General features: G+C 42.9%; 1 protein-coding gene across 2 annotated transcripts in view; it reads right to left on the bottom strand.

The window, feature by feature from the left end:
* Positions 1–7,135: 7,135 nt before the first annotated feature.
* The window catches only part of atxn10 (ataxin 10), a 42,058-nt gene continuing 26,638 nt past the window's right edge, over positions 7,136–22,555 (bottom strand). For both annotated transcript variants that reach the window (XM_018754836.2, XM_018754835.2), the window contains exon 11: positions 7,136–7,903. In XM_018754836.2, the coding sequence (XP_018610352.2) occupies positions 7,719–7,903 (185 nt within the window). In that variant the 3' untranslated portion in view covers positions 7,136–7,718. The remainder of the gene's footprint in view (positions 7,904–22,555) is intronic.

Raw genomic sequence — 22,555 nt, forward strand, 5'->3', positions numbered from 1 at the left:
TGTGATTCTTGTGTTGCAACCTCCACCCTTCAACATCACCATTCATCTACTGTATGTAATAAATCGTCCTTATTTGTCACCCTGACGGTTGACAGCACTGAAAACTTCATCCCGATCCCTTCAACTCTGGCGTCTGATGGCACTGCAAAATCATTCGCTACGCTGAAGAGTTTTTTGCTGAATTCATTATGATCTTCACATAGTTAACATCGGTTTTAAGATTTAACTTAGCCATGCAGAGATATTGCTAAAAATGACAGATGGACACCATGAGTAATGTTTTTACAAATGGAAGCTCTTGTCACCATGAGTGCTTTTGCAAATGTGGCTCTGGTCTCTTAAGGAAAGACTTATTCAACGGTTTAGTTTTAGAAATGGCAGTCCACATCTCTTCCCTTTGCGTTAGACGAGTGAATAATATACTTTTAATCCCAATATGCTCCGGATAAATACATGCCATATTGGAAAAACATTCCTACCACAGCATTGGTTTTGTGGCCGCCTATTGTACCCGGGCTGGTATGTTACTTATAAAGTGATTCCATTACAGCTGCCCCCCAACCCCTCTCCAGGCACACACACACACACTCACACACACATGCACCCGTACCCCTTTCCCCTTCTATGATCCGGGGTTGGAGGGAACCTTCTGGAAATGCCAAGTGGAACATCTGCAGCAAAGCAGTACCAGCCTTAGCGAAACCCGAGCACCGTGTCGCTGGCCTGCTCAGCCTCCACTGACTGACATCCTTAAGGCTCTGTCTCTTGAATAATGCAATTCATTTCAGCCCATGTGGATCAAGGCTTTCTGGTGGGGGGAAACAAGTCTTGAATTTATTACAGTATTTGCTTTCCTTGGCAGTGGCCTGCCATGGTACAGGCGAAATTGTGGCTTCTGTGGGTTAGTGTTTATTGTTTATGCTTTGTTTCTGTAATTATTTTAATTAACGCTGCATTGGGGAGAGCCGTGTGAAACTCCAGCAGGCGACCGTCAACCCTCACGTGCCAAGCGGTGGTTGGCTCAGCTCAAGGCCACGGCATTTGGCGGGATGGTTCCATCTAGCCTTTCACACACACGCACCCACACACAACCAGAAATTGGTCATCCGTGGTTCCTGCACTGCTCTGGTTGACTGGGGGTGTTTTTGGCTTCTGATTCACCCAGCAATGAGCCATTTAAACATTTTATTTCCTTACCAATTATTAATATGCTTAATTTTTCCCAGGCAGCATGCACTAATTGGTTATTAAAAACATCTCAATGCATTCGTTTGGTCGGTGTAAGCACTGTTACAGAGAGTAGGACTTACAGTAGATCCAGCCTTAGTTAGGAATCTGAGAATGTCTATGCAGCCATACAATGGATAGTTTTAGACATAATGAGATTACAATATAACCTTTAGTTTAATACTTTCAGATGGTTAGTACATGTATTGATTCAGATTTGATTCCTCTAAGTAGCCCGTTTCTGATTGCAACGGTCACAGTTCAATAGAAAGTCACTGAACTCAAGGTTGTTTTTGGGAAACAGACCACAGGATGGTTTAGCACTGAAGTGACCACACAGCCTTTCTAGGAATCACTATAGCCAGCTCAGAGAAAGCTCTCCAACGTATTTACTTTGCACTGTAGACTTTGCGATGTAGATAATGTCGCCTGAGGTTCAGAGCATGTGAGAACAAACCGTTACAAAACTCTCGAAAGTAGTGAAGAATGTTACTGCTGTGTTCCCCTCATATTGCTAGCATCAGGACCTTAACCAAAATTTAATTTTGACCCAAATCACTTAAAGCCCCACTGTAAAGCAAGTATGTATCACTGAACGAGCTCCACCAGTCACTACAGACCTACGATCCGATGTTAGCCAATGGGGTTGGATCCAAAACTTACGCCATTGTTTTGTAGATCTGCTGAAAACATTCTGAACTCACAAAACAAAGCCCCAAAAGAAACCTTTCAGAATGCATCGAACATGGTAGGGTATAATTTCAACGTTATGCCGGACCCATCTATTTCCTCAGATTTTAAAGAGCTGTCTGGCATTGAATTTCAATATGTCTGGCACAAAGTAGCAGCGTAAGACCCACGGTTGATTCAGTGAAGCGTATCGCATCTTAACTTGACATTTTCACTCCAGTTCAACAAATTTATGTGAGTACACACTGATAGATATGGCGAGCATTTCGCTATGACTCACCCCCCTCTGCCAGGGAGACTCCCGTAAACTTCAGTGTTGTGTCTGGGGTTGGAATCTTCCTCAGAATTGAGGCCGCAAAACTCCACTACACTGAATCACTGCCCACTCTGACTTTCGTAAAGTGTAAGAGTCCAGTTGGCTGAGACTAGATATAACTGTTCTACTAAACCGCTTAATAGTCTTCAAAGGTGATGGTTGGGGTGGTGTGTTCATGTCTTCATTCAGGTATCCTTCAGGTAGCAAAGAAATTCATGGCTACTTGAGGACTAAGGGAAGTGCTCCTGGAATTTCTAAGGGTCATGGAAACTGAGGGAGGACTGAAGAAACAGAGATGTTTGCTTTTTTATTTAACTTTGTTATCATTTGGCTATTACTTATCATTTACATAGCTTAAGTCGCTTGTTTCTAAGTGTCAAGTGTAAACTCAACTTGTTCGAAATATGAAGAATTTCTGGGTAATAGAAATTTTGTGTCATGTCTTTAAGAAGGAATTACTCTACAACCAGATCTGGAGAAATGACTCCAATCCTGCAACCTGAACAAGGAATTCCCTAAAGACCATGACATGACCCATGAGCATATCTCTATCACACTGAAGCTGCAAATTTCTGCAGCCCTTCAATATCCACTTCACTGCTTTTGGATTCAAAATTTATACTGCTCTTCCTCACGAGTTTAATATCATTGTCATTGCCTTGTCTTGGAAAGTGAGGCATGACCTTCAGCTTCTCCAGGATTCCTCAGTGTTGTACCTGGGCACGTGCTTGGACTGGAGATGCTCCTCAGAGTTTACGTTCAGCAAGCAGAAGTTCTAAACCTCATGAAGAACAGTACAATGTCTTCAACTGTCCTCCTTGAAGACAACCAGCCATTTATTGATTTTACGCATACAACCTTACATCAAAGATATAAATTAATCTTCATCGTCTTTCGAAACTGGTTGCTGTGCATTTTTCTCCACTTAAAACTCTTGACCCATATGTTTGATGGTACCTTGATAGCATCCTTCATCCTCCCCACCACATACACCCCTCAAGCACCTGGTATAGCTGAATCCTGGGGGTGGGGCTTCCTGCCACAAGGCATGTTCCTTTCTGTGGCCAGTACCCACCCAACCAACCACAGGAAGTGTCCCTCACCACTCCCACCCTGGGTGGAAACGATTAGCAGGGCAGCGTTCCACATGGCTGCGCTGCGCTTGCAACCTGCCAGCACACCCTAGCCCCAGCTCAGTAAATCCCACCACACCACCAAATATAGCAGGACAACCAATGCCGGCGCGTCTTTCTTACTTATTTTAACCTTGGTGCCGCAAAGTAACGATTTTTCCTGATATGTGTTTTTCAGTGAAATGCGTAAGATGTGACCTTTTTCATGGATTTCTCTGTCACAAGCAGAAAACACATGGAAATAGGAAAAGTGTGATCACCAGAGAATTACAAAACAGCATTTCAGTATAAATATGCCTCTGGACAGGAATAGTCGGTTTTACTTCAAGCCATCAAACACCATCAGGAATTTTAATAATAGTTTGTAAGTTTATTTTACCGAAGGTCTTAAAAGGGGATTTTACACAAGATAGATTTCAGTTTTTATCACTGCTTGGAGGAATAAGTCGGTCATTAATTATCAAAAACACTTTGTCACTGCAGGTGCTACAGTGGCAGAGCAGGTAGCTCTCACGGTTTCTTGGCTGTAGGTTGGGATATGAATTTGAACTAGGGACACCTTGAACTCATTCTCTACGGAGTTTGCATGCTTTCCCTGTGTTTATACCTGGAGCTTCGGTTTCCTTCCATAATGCAAATACATGTTTCGGGTGAATAGGTGTCCCGAATATGTCTGTACCCGGCTTCACACCCTATATCTCTGGGATGGGCTTTGGACCCCCGCAACAATGCATTGGACAATTCTTACTGATAACGAATGGATGAATGACCTTTTTCATTGTAATTCCAGTCCTATCCTGTTGAGATAGAAAAACATTCAATCATGTACCTCAACTTATTTTGTAGGAAGTTTTACAGGAGAATGGAGTACTAGAGTCAGTTCTCCAAGCCTTTCCTTCTGCAGAGAGAGAGCTGTGCCCACATTTTCTGGATTAAGTCAAACACCATTGGAGGCATTGGGCTGTGCCAAGGACGTGTCTTGTCCCCTCTTCTGTTTCTGGTATTTATGGACAGGATATTAAAGCTCAGTTGAGGTTTGCAGGGTATCCACTTGTTTATGTATGATACTATCCTGTTAGCCTCATCAGAATGTGGTCTTCAGCATGCACTAGTGCAGATCACAACTAGGTGTAATGGAATTGACCTTCATATCTCCAGTGATATGTTTTAAGTACCTTGGGGTCCTTTTCCAATGTGTTGAGCAATCCTGAGCTCGACCCATGGCTTAGTGAAGTGGCTGCAGTATTAGAGATGCTCTACAGAAAAGTGGTGGTGCAATTTACTGTTCTCTCTGCATCCTCATCCTCACCTTTGGCAATAGATTTTGGGTGGTGAATGTAAGAACAAGATTGTAGGTATCCACCCTAGAATCCTACTGGTACCCAAACATTCCTATTCCTTTCCCCCCCTTTCCCTCCAATGGAGTCCATTGGTCCATAAACTCCAGAAGGAATACAACCCCCTCTTTGCCTTGAAAATCTCCTATGGAGGGACTTTGGTAAGGAAATGAGCTGGACAGGATAGGTCAGAGTGCATTGAAGTGACTGATGCCTGGCAAAGAAGATTTGGACCACGGGAGTCCCAGGGTCATGTGACCCCTCTGCCTGGAACATGTTGGTAGACAACTGCCAAAGGGTCTGGGAAACAACTGCTGAAAGAATTCAATTTAAATACACACCTGCACAGAGACCTTCACAAATGAGTCCCTGGAGGGCGCTGTGCACACCCACCCCACTGCACACGCAACCCTTCATCCTAACAGCGTACTACATATTTTCACAATTAAAGCAATAGGGATTGCAGGGAAGGCTGTGAATTGCAGCCCTCTTACTGCCACACACACACTGCTGCTCAAACTACGATGAAGTTTCTCCAGAAATACATTCCTCCTGTTTGAATTCCTTGTTTGGTACTTGCTGGATACACAGGTTTGATCAAAATTTCAGAATTTCAAAATGAAACTAGCAGAGAAAATACAAATGTGTAACATCTATGAACATGATGCAGATTGTTCATTCTTAGGACTGCAACTATAAATACAGACTTCTAGTTATATTTTTTTATTTAAAAATTGTTCTACAGATTGTGTATGCGTACGTACGCGCTCAGAGTGCATTTGTGGGCAGCAGAGACTACCAATTCAGTACCATAGCTGTCTATTGATGCTCCAGCCTGGCCACTGCCTTTGTTCTGCTGGGCCTGAGACACCAGGACGACCACCCTGCTCCCCCTTGCCAACCCTGGCCCACGGAGAAATTCCCCCTCTAATTACTATCAGAAAGACGAGAATAAAAACATGGAGGGGGAGGGGGACCAAAAAAAAAAAAAAAAAAACCAAAAAAAATTCAAAGGAAAAAAATGTACGGCAGGGGGCTTTTGTCTACCAACCCCTGCCCCAACATTGTTACGAAACAACAACCTGTGAACCTGGCTCTTTGGGAAGAATGAGACGCAGTGGTCAAAAGGTGTGGAGCACCGGCCCAGCACTCCACCATTCAACAGTGCCTGGCTTTCTTTCATGAGCGAGAGGGTCCAGGATTAATCCCTCCTCTTCACTAATGGAAGTCTCTTTGGAGCAAGACAGGGGTGCCGTTGTGCTCAGGAGGGATTAAGGCCCACAGGGGAACCACAAGCCACACCACAATACAGCAATCAGCGTGTTTTCACTCTGAAAAGCTTTGCATCCCAGCGTGCAGAAAACACAGGGTATTACCCCTTTCTGATCGCCCCAATACCCATTCATATACCATCTTATCTGGATTACCAGGGCATCGTGTTCAGTACCCCACAAAATGGGAGCGAGAGACATAGTGTTGGCTACCAGTGGTGAAGGTTGTCGAGGTTGGATACCAAAACTTTGGATTACAACAAATTTCCTTATTAATAAATTACTTTATAGATTTATTATTCAAAATTTTAACTTTATAGTTTTCCTTAAAATAACCCTAACCCTAAACAATTTCACCAAAATCTACAGTACTTAATGATGCTAAAAAAAAGGCAGAGGGAATTAGTAAAAGGCAGCTTGTAGTATGGTGGTCAGAGCTGTTGCCTTTTAATCCCAAGGCTGTAAATTCAAATCCCACCTCTAATACCCTTGAGCAAAGTACATACTCTAAACTGAGCTAGTAATATTGCCCACCTGTATAAATGAGTGCCTTCTTGTAGATAATTTGGTTTGGAGAAAAAAAATCAGCCAAATTAATAAATGTAAAGGGAGGACTTTAAATGTTACATTGTTCATTGTTGTGAACCATAAAAAAATCTTTGAAGAAAATTAAAGAAAATGCCTTAAAAATTAAATGCAGATTGTGAAATAGCTGGATTCTGCTTCCTTTGTACCATGAAGTGAAACTCAGAGCTCACAGGGACACAAAGACGGTCAAGACCTGGAAAAGTCGTCCCGGTGGTGGAAAATTAATAGGAGGATTAAGAGTTGCATGCTTCAGGAACAAAGAGTGAAAACACTAAGTTGTTTTATTGATGGAAACTTGAGTGGGTGAAGGATGAAGAGTCGGCATGCAACTCAAAACAAGTTCCATCTGGAGAAACTGCCGGGTTCCACCAAATAACTACAGTACATCTCTGTTTTTATAGCTACACAAATACCAGTGCAACTCTGCAAAATGCTCAAAATTGTTTCTAACATCTTACGTTTTTGAAATCAAGCCTTTCTTAACTTCTTTTTTAAGGGTTTGAATCAACTTTCTATATTACATTGCTATTGTCCTCATGAAGATAAAAAAACATACAAAAATATATGTGCAACTTTTCTTTATTTACAGTTTGGACAGACTGAAGATGGTTTGAAAGCTGGATCAATTGTTTTCAGGAGGGGAAAAAAAATTGTAGTGTCACCTGTTTTTCATTCCAACTCATTTTCTTTGCATAATTGGTCTAATACAGTTATCTGTACAACTCATACCAATGATTTCCTGCACAGAATGCAGCAATGGAGTAAGTGAAAAACCTGAAACATGTAAATCCTCAAACACGCCTGTATGAAGTAACGGCATTCATCACGATACCCCTTAGAACTACAATTGCATTTCATCATGCTGGAGAAAGAAGAAATGCAATTAAATTTAATGAGATGGCAAAAGCAGCATAAAACTAACTTAGCAAATTCAATAACTGTAAAGTCCATGATTAGCGCTTTCATTTAGAACATCTCTGGATGAAAAAGGACAGACTGCATAAATGTATTGTTTCTAAATTTACATAGTGAGTCACCATTTCTATTTACAGCAATTTTCCATCCCCTGATTTAATGATGCCCAATTTAAAATGAGCTTAAATCACAGAGCTGCTCCCTATGCGTCCATCCGCCCCGGTGCTCCCGGTCCGAGTCCTCAGGGCTCCTTGCGGATGGGTTTCAGCAGCAAGCTCCCGTCCCTCTCCTCTAGCCGGAAGCCCATCTTCCTGAGGGTCGAGTCGTCTGCAACCCCACGACGCTCGAGCGCCTGCACCACCTCTTGGTTCTTCCGGTTGTGGTCCAAGATCACACGCAGAGCAAAGATAGCCCATTGACTGATGACTGAGATGTTACTGGTAAAGGAATCATACACCAGTCATAGGTACCAACAGACAGACCACACACCATGCATGGATGCACACTGAAGCATACACACGCCAGAAACAGCAAACAGGCAGAAGTATCAGACAAACCACTGATGGAGTATACCCAGTTTATGTACCCATCACTTACTGTTCACTGTATTATTCATTTATGTCTTTTGTATTTTTCTTACTACTGTGAAACCGCATATAGAAAATTCTGGAACACGGCGCACTTCCGTCTAAGGTGAATTTCCACACATGGACTAAAAAAAAAAAAAAAAAAAAAAAAAAAAAAGGCCTTATCTAGTTTTTAAAGAACATACTGATAAGTTTCAGGCTGTATTAAGATAGAGAAGGGGCACGTGCAGGCATGCACACGGGACACGCATATGAGACACAGGCGCGTTAACATCAGCTCGGGTGTTTGCCCCTTTTTCAAGGATGTGCGTACAACCATGACGGATAACACCTGGTGAAATTCCGCAAAAGCGGTAATAATCTTTGAGCTTTACTGTGCCTCATCATTGAGACTCCAAAGAACCTTAACGTGTCAAAAGATCATTCAAACACCACAAAGTAGTGGGAGAACAACTATGACTTACTTTAAAGTGTGTATATTACTGATAAAAGTATAATCGCACACCCAGAGAAGTTGCCCAAAATAAGTGCTATCGACAGCACCGTTACAATCAGTCTCTCTGCTTGGATGATGTCCCCAGAACAACCGTGCCTTCCAGGAAAGGGGCGGTCATGACACAGTCGCTTCTGGACATATCATAGCACTTTGGCCATTCAGTGCTTTTTCCACCAGTCAGCCAGCTCCACAGCCCTTTGCTCTGCAAAGAGTCTGCTGTATGGATGGTGGAGTGAAACTTCATCCTTCAGATTGAGGGGGGAGAGCAGCACTGAGATGTGGGTTTCAGCCTGTGACTAATTGATGATACAGTGTTTGAGCAGAGCAGCAGAAGTGAATCATTTATCCCAGGGGCCCTGCTGGCCTCTCTGGCCCTCAGGGGCCTCTACTCTGCCCAAAGGGATAGCTAGGTCTTCATCTGAACAGGCAATGAAGGGAACAGATGACAGCACACAACACTGTGACAAAGTCTCTGTGTGACATTCCCTAAAAATGAGTTGAGGGAAAACCCACCACACTGGGATGGGACAGCCTTAGAGCATCACAGATCTGTCCACCACAGGTCAAGGCTGAATGGATTTGAACCTATATTAACTGAGAAACTTCTGAGAGGAATCTGATTTGTTTTTTGACCATTGACAGACAGTGTGAGATTTCAGATTTGTTTGCACAAATGTTATTTTTGCCTCCTGTTCTGCAAACTCAGAAGTTTTGCTTTGACGTCACAAGGATGCTGAGCATCCTGGAGCATGTTTCACCTTACATACGATCTGATCAGTTTTGATTTGAAAAGGCTTCTTCCGCTGACATCACCGTGACTGACAGTCAAAAATGTGTGCAGAGCAATTAAAAAATTAAAGCATCAAAACCAAGGAATTCCAAGACTGTCAGAGTTTCTGGATTATGAAATTGGCTTCATTGCTTCCTTTTTTGCAACCAGCACTATACAGACCCCCAATGGACCAAATAGGTGCAATGGTCCTATGGCCAGCTTTGGCTCCAGTTGATGGATATACCCCTTGCTTTTTAAACACCTAACAAGAGCGCTCTGATGGCCAATGAACGACGACTTTCATCTACGGAAAAACAAATTGACAATTGGTTTCCATCTGGATTAAGAGAAAACATGAAAACAGTATTCAAAGCACTAACAGGTATAAGAGGCCAGCCTTGGCAATGAGAAAACTGGAAGAAGAAACTGGCAAATCTGACTGGAAGCTGAAGACTAAACCAAGCTCTTTTTAGGAGTACATGGGCTATAAAATATCCTGTCAGCATCACATCACACATTGTTTCCTCCAACTTCAAATGATGTTTGTGCAGAAGATCTTACTATGAAACCCACACCACTCATAAAATGAGTGACAACTCAGAAAAAAGGAAAAGAAAAAGACAAACAAACCTTTCCCATTTCAGAGAGAACCGGACAGTAAATGAGTACTCAAACAGCCAGAATGAGGACACTGGGGCCAATCTCCAGAATTTAAATCATTGTAAAGTTCCTCATATTGTTCCTCACACAAGTCTGCTACACCCAAACAAATGAACACTTTAACATAATGTCCCTCTTGCACCTGGGGGAGGGCTCATCCATCTAACCCACAATAAATTCACAGTAACTCCCCAGCATTCCAGAAAGAATCCTCAGGCTCTTCCTGCCTCCCTCCCTCCAAAAGTACTTTCCGTAAGGGCACTGCTTTAACCTCCTCTAGATTTGGCTATTTCAGTCTCAGTTAAAAAGGTGTGTCTGAAAATCTAAGGATGGAGTATCTATAAAAAGTGTTAAAGCTCAATGTTCAGATGGACTGTCAAAATGGGGCAACCTGGTAGATTCATTAATGTATCGGTGGCGGAAAGAAGCCCGTCTACTTCCACTCCTTGCCTGGACTCTAAATCTCACCTGGTGTGTGCTTGTTAGGAGGAAATAAGTACCAGGAGTGGCCAATTCAGAAGAAACAGGACTTGAACATAAAGGCAGGAGAATGAAACTTTTCTTCATTGGTGACCTTTGAGCAAAAATGGAACTTTCAGATATTTTGTATTGTACTTGTATTTTTACGTTTTGTGCTAAGGTTGACTTATGCTTGGTCATGATCTTTGATTTTCAGTAATGAAACCCGAGTAGTTTGGTTATTACTGAAAATATTTCTCATTTATTTGCTGACATTTAAGAATTATGGGAAAGGAAAATAAAACTGATCACTCCTTGAACCCACCAAGCCATGGTGGGTCACAATATCCTATATGTATGGCTTATCCATGGAGCTGCCTTGCAGGAAATCTGCATAAAATGTCAAAGTGGGCTGAAACATAGGTTTCTACAAGTTGCCCATCACCAGTATTCCGCGTGGCCCATACAGGTGTCCTTCTGACAAACGAGCCACAAATGGAGATTCAGACAGATAGGCTAATATTGGTATTGCTATCACAGGAATGGTTCCTTACTATTTCAAAGCCTCATTGCAGCAACTCCTACAGCTGACTCAAGTCTGCTTACTGGACAAGACAGGTGTCTTCAGTCTGTTTCAGCAATTCAGACATCTGAGTACATGACACTGCTTTTAGGATTTGCTTCATAAGATGTTCAACAAAATAGGGCAGATCTTAGGGAAATGACAGTTTTCGCCAAACAAAAAATAAAGGCGCTAAATGCCTTCACCATTCAGGGTCGAACCATTCAGTCCATGCCTCAATTGCGGTGTGACTCATTAGGCTGGGGGGGGGGGGGGGGGGTGCTTTTGGCTGAGCGGTGCTATTAGTATACTATACTACAAACGTCAGGACACCCACCACACAAGGCCACTAAAAGCTCAAGTGTCTTTTTTCATATACAAAGTGGGAGATATTTTCGAACATAAATCAGCATGAAGCCTTCACATCCAACTCAAAGAGCAACTGGAGAAGTCTGAAGAGACACATGATGATCTGTGTCCTGCTCATGTACCAAAATGCAGCCTGGCTTTCTTCAATGCATGTCCTCCCCTTTGTGAACAGCTCCATAAAGAAGGTGATGAATTTTACATGAGCTGGCTTGTTAGCAGACCTGGACCCAAATTCTCCCATCTAGACCGGCGGCGCTCAAGGGCTACAGGAGATTAAAATGCGTGTGAGGTAATATTCTCATCGCCCTCTTCTCCCGCTGCCCATAGGGGTGAAATTAAACATGTTTAAAAGTTCCTAATCCCAGCAACAGTTTAAGCACCTTTATTGTGTTCTACGCTTCTCTTTAACAAGCTTCTCCTGTTCTTGTGGCTCACACAAAAAGAAAGAGAGGCTATTTGTTTCAAATCTGCATAAAGGACAAACTCAACAGAACAACCAAGCAGACCCAACCGAGAGAGTTCATTGCGGATACGAAACAAGCGTTGGCTTTATCAGTAGGTAGAACTGAATTCCAGCAAGCACTAGCTGACCTTCTGTGCTGGGTGTGAATACCTTGTATTGATCCCACAAAGACTCTTACTTTTTGTCTCAAAGGGCGGCAGACCCAGGAGTGCCAGTCCTGAGGACTTGAAGGTTTTGAGTAATGGGCTCATGTCTCGGTCTACCTTGGTCATCAAGTCTCACGCAAACAACTGACTCATAATCTTTATAAGACAATCCAGATTGTGGGAAACAGTTCATACATATTGTCAAATCTGTATCTGAGATTTATTTAAACTGTTAATATTTGATCATATTTATTGGTTGGTAGATAACAGTTAATAGCTAATATATTTAGCTCCTGTCCCTCCTTTCTTTGTCTGCCACTCCTTGTCCCTGCCTGCAGTGATCTCTCTCTCTCTCTCTCTCTCTCTCTCTCTCTCTCTCTCTCTCTCTCTCTCTCTCTCTCTCACACAATAGGTCTAGGACAAACTCTCCACACTGACCGCAAACACATGGTCAACCCAAACATTTCCTGAAAACATATGGTTGGCCCAGGACAATCCCAATACACTGAATGCAGACTCACAATTAACCCAGGACAAACTGTCTATACTGACTGCTTATACACTGTCCATCCAAGACAAACTCACTGTACTAACCCTGACAATCGATTTAGTCCCAACTCTACAAGGAACTGCTATATTTCTATAACCAAAAATCACTAGCAATTGTTATGTGAAAAATTAATTTTTAGAAGCAGGAAGTACCAATGCACTGAAAAAATTTGCTCAAGTACTATGATATTTTTCACATTAATAGATTTTTTAAACTAAATAAAGTGATTCTTTGTGTTACTAACTTAGGCAAATAGTGCTTTTGTTGAAAGAAGGATCAATGCAGTGTTATGTAAACTGTCAATCTAGACTGGAACTTTCCTGAAAAATGAAAGACTCCGTGCGTCAATAAAATTTAATAAATACCAGGGAGTCCATAATTTCTACATTAGTACACTCCAGGGGAGCGATAAATCAGTCAGGGATATTTGCGCAAAAATACGAGTCGCCCTGCCAGCCTCTCCAAAGCATGAAAAAAAATTTCAAGAATAAAGCCGCATCTATTTCCTTTTCTGACATTCCTTGATGTGCTGTTTTTCATTTAAAGTGGACACACAGCTGTTAATATACTGAGATTATTTTGACATTTCAGTGCGAGTACAATGGACTCAAAAAGCAACACACAGCAGTTACAGAGAAGAAAAAAGTCATATTTTACTGGCTAAGAGCATTTTCTGTCATTACATGATGCGATGATTACTGTGAGTTGGGGTCCATGTTATAATAGAAGAATGATCTAATAGTAGTTTCGCTATATAAGGATGTTTAGCTACATTAGGTTAATTAACTAGCTAGTTTAGCTAGGTATGTTGTAGGTAACATGATGACCATCAGAAAACGGTCATAGTGGATAAGGCTATGTAGCCAATGCTTCCACAATCAATGCCAAGTCCAGTAGGCCCAGAAGCAACCTGCCACCCACTGAGAAGAAAATTATAAAATAGACCATCAACACAATGACTATAATCAAGGTGAAAAAGGACCACATGGCTGAGCAGTTTTATTTAACAATTTATTTTACATTTAGTTAGCTGATACTTTTCTCTGAAGTAAATTACAATTATTTACCCATATATACAACTGGGTAATTTTTTTTTTTTTTTTTTTGAATAGAGGAGTTTTAGGGTAAGTACCTCACTCAAGGGTACTGCAACCAGAGGTGGGAATCAAACCTGCAACCTTTAGATCCAAAGGCAGCAGCGCTAACCACTACACTACGAGCTATCCATCGTAATTGTGGAAATGTGTGACATATCAGACAACAAACTAAATATGACTTCATTATTGCTACTTTATTTGCTGCTCAGTTTGGCGTGATTGAAACGAAAATCATTTGATAACACAATTTTAAACAAGATGATTTATATGGTGGAGGTTCTTTATGCTAAAATATCACAACGCAATTAAAACAGACAATTCCCTCAGTAGTTACCATTGGTGTTCATAACACAAAAAAGCAGTTTCCCTTTATTAAATACTCTCTAATTCTGTTTAGCTGTACTTGCTTGACTTTACCTGCCATACACTTACCAAATGCCGACAAACAAAACATAAAATGATTATACATTGATTCAAGCAATGCAAGAAAAAAGTAAGACAAAAGAAATCAATGAAACAAGTTGAGAATGTCCGGACAGTCCAAATGGGGCCATGATTACTTAGATTATTACAACTGAAACTAGCAAAGAAGGGCTAATGGAGGATACGAATTTAGCGTGGCACAAGCCAAATTAAACAATACGTCGTCATAAGTGAAACTGACTTAATTTTAACAGAAATTATTTGAATGGTCTGTTCTGAGACAGAAAGGCCTTCACTTTTTTTTAGCACACAGCTACAGCCAAGGAAAGGAATAATTTCACCAGTATTCTTGTTGCACAAAGAGAGGAACACATAAAGTATCAGTGTCTAAACAAGCCATTTCTGAGAAGGGTTTGTGTAAATATTATCTGCTTCTCCATGCCTCAGACACCTTATGACAGATGTTTGGTATCTAAGAATCTAAGAGACTTCTAAAGAAAGGACACAAACCCACATAAAACCCTTCTCTTGGATTTTTCTGTGTGATCTACGGAAAACCTTTTAAATGCTCCCATTTTTCACAAACTTGAAATTTACCAGTCTGGGTTCTGAACATTAATCACAAACTAAAATTGAGCTTTGAACGCTGGGTCATTGTCCTTGCTGTTCTACTAGAAGGTGAAGCCCATTTTGGTTTTTTGCAGACTGATGACTATGTTTTGCTCTACCCATTTTACCCTCTACCTTGACCATCTTCCTAGTACTGGTGAATAATTTCACCTCTCCACAAAGTGGTGATTCTTCTACATCGTTACTAATGTGTTAGGTAGGCGATGTGCTGCGGTAGGTAATACAATGGGAAGAGGTACAAAAAGCAATGAAGAAAAACCCCAAATTACTAGGACGGTAGGGATGCAACAGTAGGGAGGATAGACAAAGTGGGAACTAGTGCTGGAACATAATGTCTGTCTTAGGAAAGCAGAGTCTCAGGATATTAAGTTCTGCATCCAAGCTGCTTGTGCTGTGCTGCCAAGTCCATCTAACCTGTTCATCTGGGAAAAGCTGATTTTCCATCATGTTCATTACGTCCAAAGAGAGAGGCATTGGAGCACATTCTCAGAAGCTCTACAAATACAAGGAAACACCATGACCTAGCTGCTGACCAGGCATTCCATAGCATTTGTCAAAGACAAGAAAAGAGCAGAATCAGCACCCAAACACCAGCATGAAACCGGTGATTGACGGATGACTCAGGAAGGCAAATTTGATTTCTGGTCACCATCACATCATCATCTCTAAAGCAAGAAACTGTCCTGTTGCCTGAAGGTTCAAGACAAGTTATCTTGCTGGAGCTTACACTTTGACAGTGACAAAACCAATAACCCATAGGTGGTACAAACCAACGAGTGGATGTATGAGCCCATGAAGGGGAGAATAACAGCAGGCGTGGTGAGACACCTCCTGCTCCTACCTCAATCCCCTATCATTATTATCAGCACTAATATATCAGCTCCCGGTTAAACTTTAAAGAAGAATGATAAATGTTTAATATAAACACCCATCCCCTTTGTGCTAAAGATGACAGATTAAAAGCAAACTAGAGACCTAGCAACATGTCTGCTAAATGATAACCAGAGGGTGTGGGCTCTCTTTGGTGGAACAGATTCTGGCTATTGATCTCCTTACATTAATTGCAGGATGTTACAGAAGGCGCCTGAAATAGGCTGAAGGCTGGCATATCCCTTGTGGAGCTCAATGATATCTCCTTCCAGCCTTACTAGTGATGTTACTCTATGGTTTGCAGTTCAATGCCCATTACACAAATCTGCCGCAAATTAGTGGAAGTGAGATACACTGGTCTCCTGCAAATGTAAATCACCAACCAACGGCAACAACCGCTTGTCCCGTACAGGGTCGCGGCAAGCCGGAGCCTATCCCGGAAACACAGGGTGCAAGACTGAAGGGGAGGGGACACACCAAGGATGGGACACCAATCCATCGAAGGGCACCCCAAGCAGGACTCGAACCCTGGACCCGCCACACAGCGGGCATCGGCCAAACCAGCTGCGCCAGGCTCAAATTACATTTTGAAAAATATCCTGAGTTTCCTGACATTTAAAAGAGTCATTCAAATAGTTGGCACTGTTAATACATAAATCCAAACGGATCTGCTATATATTTATATTTCTTTCCCCGCAAAGCATTAAAGACTGCGAGCTGTGAAGAATAAGTGTTTGTCCTTATAGGTCCATTTGCAAGATCCTGGGCAACTAAAGGGTCCATAGTCTACAGGAGTTTGTCATTTTGGGACATGAACAATAAGCGCTGAAGAAACCGACACCAGTCCTGTGGGCCTCGCACACAATCACAGCAATGCTCCACGCATCACAAACATACCACAGATTGCAGACCACTCTCAGGATAATTACTAGCACCAAAACCCAAGACCATAATCTTATAATTACCTATGTGAGGCCTATCACTGTGGATCCAGTTCCTTCTGCGTAAAAACAGTGCATAAATCTGCCTTTGTCAAATCTGGCGCTTGTGCTTCGAATTTGGACAACTCTTTACCTTTGTGTGGAGGAGGATGAACAATACTGAAGTGTGTTGATGCCCTCCTGTTCTCCACAGTCACCTGGGCAACCGACATAACTAGAGAACCACCTTTTGCACACATGGAGCTGTAGGCTAAAGACAGCAGAGGACTCATTTGCTCGTTTCAGTACGCAAAAGGTTTTATAATCCAAGACTCTGGACATATGACAGCAGGACACAATGGAAGATCGGGGTTGCCTATTGCCGGCTAAGTCTGCGAAACCATGCAAACTGGGTCAAGACTGTGACCTGAGCGAAAAGACCAGGGTCTCCGGTTTTAACCTGAACCCAAACAACAGAAACACTTTTGTGCACAGACATACACAAACACACTTGCGCACACTCATTATACAGTTGCGGCATAGTGGCATGGAGAGCTCTCACCCATGCAAATGGTAGGGGCTCTTCCATTGTTCTGCGGAACCATGAATTCCTGCAACCAGGTTGTCAGGAAAAAGAGAAAACAAACTCCACCGAGAGGGCCCCAGGCAAGCTGTAAGGCTAGAGCCAGAACAAGGCGTCCTTGCAGCAGATTTTTGTGTGTGTGTGTGTGTGTGTGTGTGTGTGTGTGTGTGTGTGTGAGAGGGGCACCCTGGATGGGCGTGGGAGGTCACATGCGAGTTCTCGCCCAAATGGACATACAAAGCATACCTCCAGGAGACTCCTAACATTCAACAGGCAGCCTCCAACAAAGCGACCATCACGGCTAAATAAAAATCTCATAATACATAAACAGTGTTTGGAAAAAACTAACAATTATATTCAGCAGTTAGACCAAAACCTCTAATTATTAAATAATGCCTGTTTATCGTGCATAGCTCCTACAAGGACACACACACTTAAAAGACAATCACCGACACCAAAGTCGAACCTGCTGGAAAAAAGGACAGCGCTATGTGACCCCTGAGAGTCCACACTTAATTCCCCAGGGTAACATTTTTGAACACAGCCTAAACACCATGGTACCGTATAGAGCAGGGGTGTCCCACAGTGTGGCCTAAGGGTTATATGCAGTGTGCAGTTTCACAAAATGTGGCCAACAAGAACTTTTTATTAATACATACTATAGCTGCCAAAAATACTGTACATTTTATTTAATCATATAGTAATGCAGTTATAGATATACCGCAACTAAATAAAAAAAAAAAAAAAAAAAAAACTTTTTAAGTTAAGATATTTAAGGTCAGTATGTCACTGTTTTTTTTTTTTTTTTTAAACACATAGGCCAGTCAACAATAACTGTGGCTCTTGGCCAGGAAAGGTTTGACACTTCTGGTATATAGCAATGGAGCAGGTGAAGATGGACCTTAAAGCCAAGGCTGGGAGACACAAAGGAGGGGATGGGGGGGGGCTTCATCTTTGTATGCACAGCAGTCAAACACCACACTGACATCTAGTGTAAAAGCATGTAAATGAACCACTGTGAGATCCTCCCCTCTGTTGGTGGAGGCTAACACGTGCCAAGAAGAGGTAATCAGGTCCTCCATCTTCCACACCAAACAAGTGAAAGCTTTTCACCAGTTTTACTTCTTGTATCACAGCTGCAGAAAAATCACAGCAACTGCAAAAAGAAAAAAAGAAAAAAAAAAAAAAAAAAAAAAGTCTTACAAGTTCACTAGGGGCATATTTCCCATTACAGACTGCTGTGCTGTACCAGCAGAGAGTGTAACTGCGAGGAAAGCACCCAAGCTCCTCGACTCTCCTGCACCGGGATGTGTGGAGTGCTCCAGTTACACGCGAGCTCCAGAACCCATCAGCCTCCCTGCGTGTTGACTTTATAATTAAATGCTCATTTGATTACTAACAGTTCTCCACACGACAGGGGAAACACCAGTCCATCATGATCAGAGGATCCCTGGAAGCCCGCAGGAGCAACACTCCCAGCTCACTCGCTGCAGACAGGCCGCCCTGCATTTGTCACCCGCGGCTAGCCTGCTCCCCAAGTCATGTCCGGGCGTAGCCAGGTACGCAAGTAAGCCGCCATTTAAAAACAATACAGAAAAATACCTCGACCGCACGAATGGGGTTGCCTGCCTCATGAAGAAAGAATGACAGATCAACTTGCTTCATTGCAACACACACAGACACGCGGCATAATTGAAACGTGTGATGCCGAGTGACTTTTCTTGACGCGCCCCTGAAGGCTCCGAGTGTCATTTCCACGCAACATATCCGAGAGGTACATTTTCTTTGTCACCGACTGTACAACAAAGGTAAAAGTGCAATTATGCATTTAAAATCCAGAGAATCAAATTCAAAATGATCCCATGGCCGTTCATATATACAGTAACTTGTGTCGGAGAAGAACTTCAAGAAGTTCATTTGTCTTCAAATTGCTCTGTACACAATAGGTTGATCTCACACAAACAGATGTATTTAACATTACAAAGAGAGGTGAATTCTGTTTAAATTGTAATGGAAACAGGTTGAGGTTGCGCTTTTTAATGAGAGCAAATGTTAAAGTGGTGAATACTTTTTAAAGCTCGATTTTTCAGTTTAAAATATTTAAAAATTTTTATAGCAAAGAACCCTATATGCAGCTACTCACGTAATGTATACTGGTTTCGCACTGAAATCTCTTTCTGTTGATGTTATGCACCAGAGTTGGCGCCCGAGGTTTGGGTCGGCTGGGCACTCGGCCCCGACCACCGCCCAAATCACAATGCACCGGCCCCTTACGGTTTCTCCGGCAGGTGGTGAGCCCACCGAAGACCTTAGAGATAGGGTGAGGAGCTCAGTCACCCGGGAGGAGCTCGGAGTAGAGCCGCTGCTCCTCCGCATCGAGAGGAGCCAGTTGAGGTGGCTCGGGCATCTGTTCCGGATGCCTCCTGGACGCCTCCCTGGGGAGGTGCTCCGGGCTTGTCCCACTGGGAGGAGGCCTCGGGGCAGACCCAGGACACGTTGGAGAGACTATGTCTCCCGGCTGGCCTGGGAACGCCTTGGGGTTCCCCCAGAGGAACTGGAGGAGGTGTGCGGGGAGAGGGAGGTCTGGAGTACTCTGCTCGGACTGCTGCCCCCGCGACCCGGCCCCGGATAAAAGCGGAGGAAGATGGATGGATGGATGGATGTTATGCACTTTTCGTGTTGTTCTCAGAGATGTACATCGCTGTGGAGAAAAGCATCTGCTAAATTAATACATGTAAATTTATATATGTAAATTGTATGTAAATAAGTGGTTACGACATATCATAATGTTAAGTACGTTTTGTTAACCACACAAAAAAAACCTGATTCACATTTATTCACTTAGCAGATGCTTTTCTCCAAATCCACTTCCAATGAACTCTATGTAGTGCGATGAGCCCACACACCTTATTCACCAAGGTGACTTACACTGCTATATACACTACTTACAATGGGTCACTCATCCATACATCTATGGAACACGCTCCCTCTGTCACCCACACACTACGAGCAACATGTCTTTGGACTATGGGAGGAAACCAGAGCACCCAGAGGAAACCCACGCAGAGACGGAGAGAACATACAAACTGCACACAAACTGAGTGGGGATCGAACTCACGTTCTCTCGCACCACCCAGGCGCTGTGCCACGTCCCACCCATATCCAAAACTTCAAGTAGTTCAAATGTGCTATAAAACTTTTGACTGTAACATAGCAAATTGTGGTAGGAAAGCATACTCAGATAAAACAGAAACTGAAGCAACGCTGTGGGAAGAGAGGGGGAGCCGTTTCAAAGACAGATTTTAGTCACTGTATTTATATTGCTATATCCGAGACTTTTACAGAAACTACAAAATAGCAAATAAACAGATACATTTCTATTATTGTTTTTTTTTTTTTTTTTAAACTACAAACTTAAATCAACCAGATGCTGACAAACATTCACGTAACGCATGGACCACTTCTTTGTGGGCAGTTTGTTTTAAGTTTAGCATGGGACACGCAGTCGGTATTTAAGGTGAAACACAAATTCATTTTTAATTCATTTTTACTTAGTGAATACTATGCGCCTACTGATGTAAAATTAAGGACCAAGTTGAGAATGAGAAGAGAGAAGAGAGACAGGCACTTGACCCATTGCAGACCTGCCAGCATCTTTAGTGTCAAACCACACATAAAACGGGGTCAGTTCCTCAAACAGCCAGATAGTGCAGCCGGTTGGACTCAAACTGCTATTCTTCCCCTGCAAAGATGGTGAGCAAACTGGCACAGTGCCCTCTCTTCCCCAACTGGATTCAGCAAGACTCTCATGTAATTGGCACAGCTAGGATGGGCATGGCGCTCTCCCCACAATCCCTGCTTCCCAAAAGAAATGGGCGTGTCTAGCGGGAAACTCAACACAACTGACGAAGCCAAAGAATAGACAGCCTTTGACCAGGAGAGCCCTGCCACATTTCCAGCCGAGCAGGACTAATTATAATTATTTTATTATCATGCAAATAAAGACATTTAAACTGAGACCAATGGAGAAATCTTTTTAGATGCCCTGTCCTTTAAAATTCTGGGAACCGAGCTTGGCACGCTTCAGCGTTTTAATTTTTCTTCCGTGAAGAGGGCTGGAACACGCAAACACCGCACCGATTGATGCCATCATCTCCTTTCCCAACTCGTCAGTCCATTCCACACACGACAAACACGCACACGAACACGGGAAAAAAGAGGTGCCAAACATGTCCGCGCACACAGTACTGCAGCACGCTGTAGAAAGTTCTTTCAGAGTCGCTCTCAACGAGCCAGATTCACATGAATACACCGAACAAATATCCTGCACATATCCACACAAAAACATTTACAGAAAAATCAAGACACTTACATTTATTCATTTGGCTGACGCTTTCCTTCGAAGGAAACTAACATTTATACAGCCGGGCAATTTTAACTGAAGCTGTTCAGGGTTAGCATCTTGGTCAAGGGCACCGCATCTGGGATTTGAACCCGTGACCTTCAGATCCGCACTCGGCCGCTCTAACCGCTACCACCACATGTGGTTCTCCGTGCTCACACGACAACAACCCTAGAAGACCTGCAACATGCAAAGTTCCCCAATGGTTTGAACACAGAAAGTAAAGGGCCAACACTGCCTGGAAACATTTACCAACCGCTTGAGATGAATGGTCCTGTACTTCTCTTTGCAAAATAATGCACAGTTTGAGCTTCTGTGGGATTACAAGGGTGGTATTCATCGGTGATTGGCAGATCTTGCATACAAATGTTACTGCTGGCAGTGACGTGCTGCCGCTGAGCCCCTTTCAGAGTCACAGCCATCTTCACGTGACAGGCTTGTCCGAGTGCCGTGCTGTCAGCAGTCGGCAACATCCGTGACTGGGGCCGGTGGATGGGGCAGCACTTGTACTCCGCTCTGAGAGAGACGTGACAAATTTATTATGACTGATCGCGCTGCAGCTTCGTGGCAAAACCCCAGGGAATGGGGGATTACTGCCTCGTGTCTGGCGGCAGCAGCCCGCTGCACGTCGCTCGAGTCGAGGCAGACAAGCCCATAGGGAAAGAGCACTTTCACGTTTACGTGCGACGTGCCTGACGGGAAGCCCTCGGCAAGTTTCTCAGCTACTGTGCGGGGAGAAGTAAAGGAGACATCCCACCAACTGCTAATGATAAAACACTTTTTTTTAATTGGTTCAGTGATTCATCAACATAACTTTGATTTGCAGGTGATGTAGTGGGTACAGTTATCGCCTTAGGACTAGACAGACCTAGGTGTGAATCCCACCACTTGCTGTAGTACCCTTGAGCAAAGTACTTAGCTTTAATTGATCTGGTAAAAATAACCGTAAATATCGGCTTCGCATCCCGTGCTAAACTTTAACAAAACCGGCCACAAGGAAGTAACCAATCCATGACATAAACGTTTGCCACCATATGCTAATTTAACTTTGCAGTCACAAAAACGTAGCAACAAAAATCTGTATTTATT

The sequence above is a fragment of the Scleropages formosus genome, chromosome 5, assembly GCF_900964775.1.
Source record: "Scleropages formosus chromosome 5, fSclFor1.1, whole genome shotgun sequence".
NCBI classification, from domain to species: Eukaryota; Metazoa; Chordata; class Actinopteri; order Osteoglossiformes; family Osteoglossidae; genus Scleropages; species Scleropages formosus.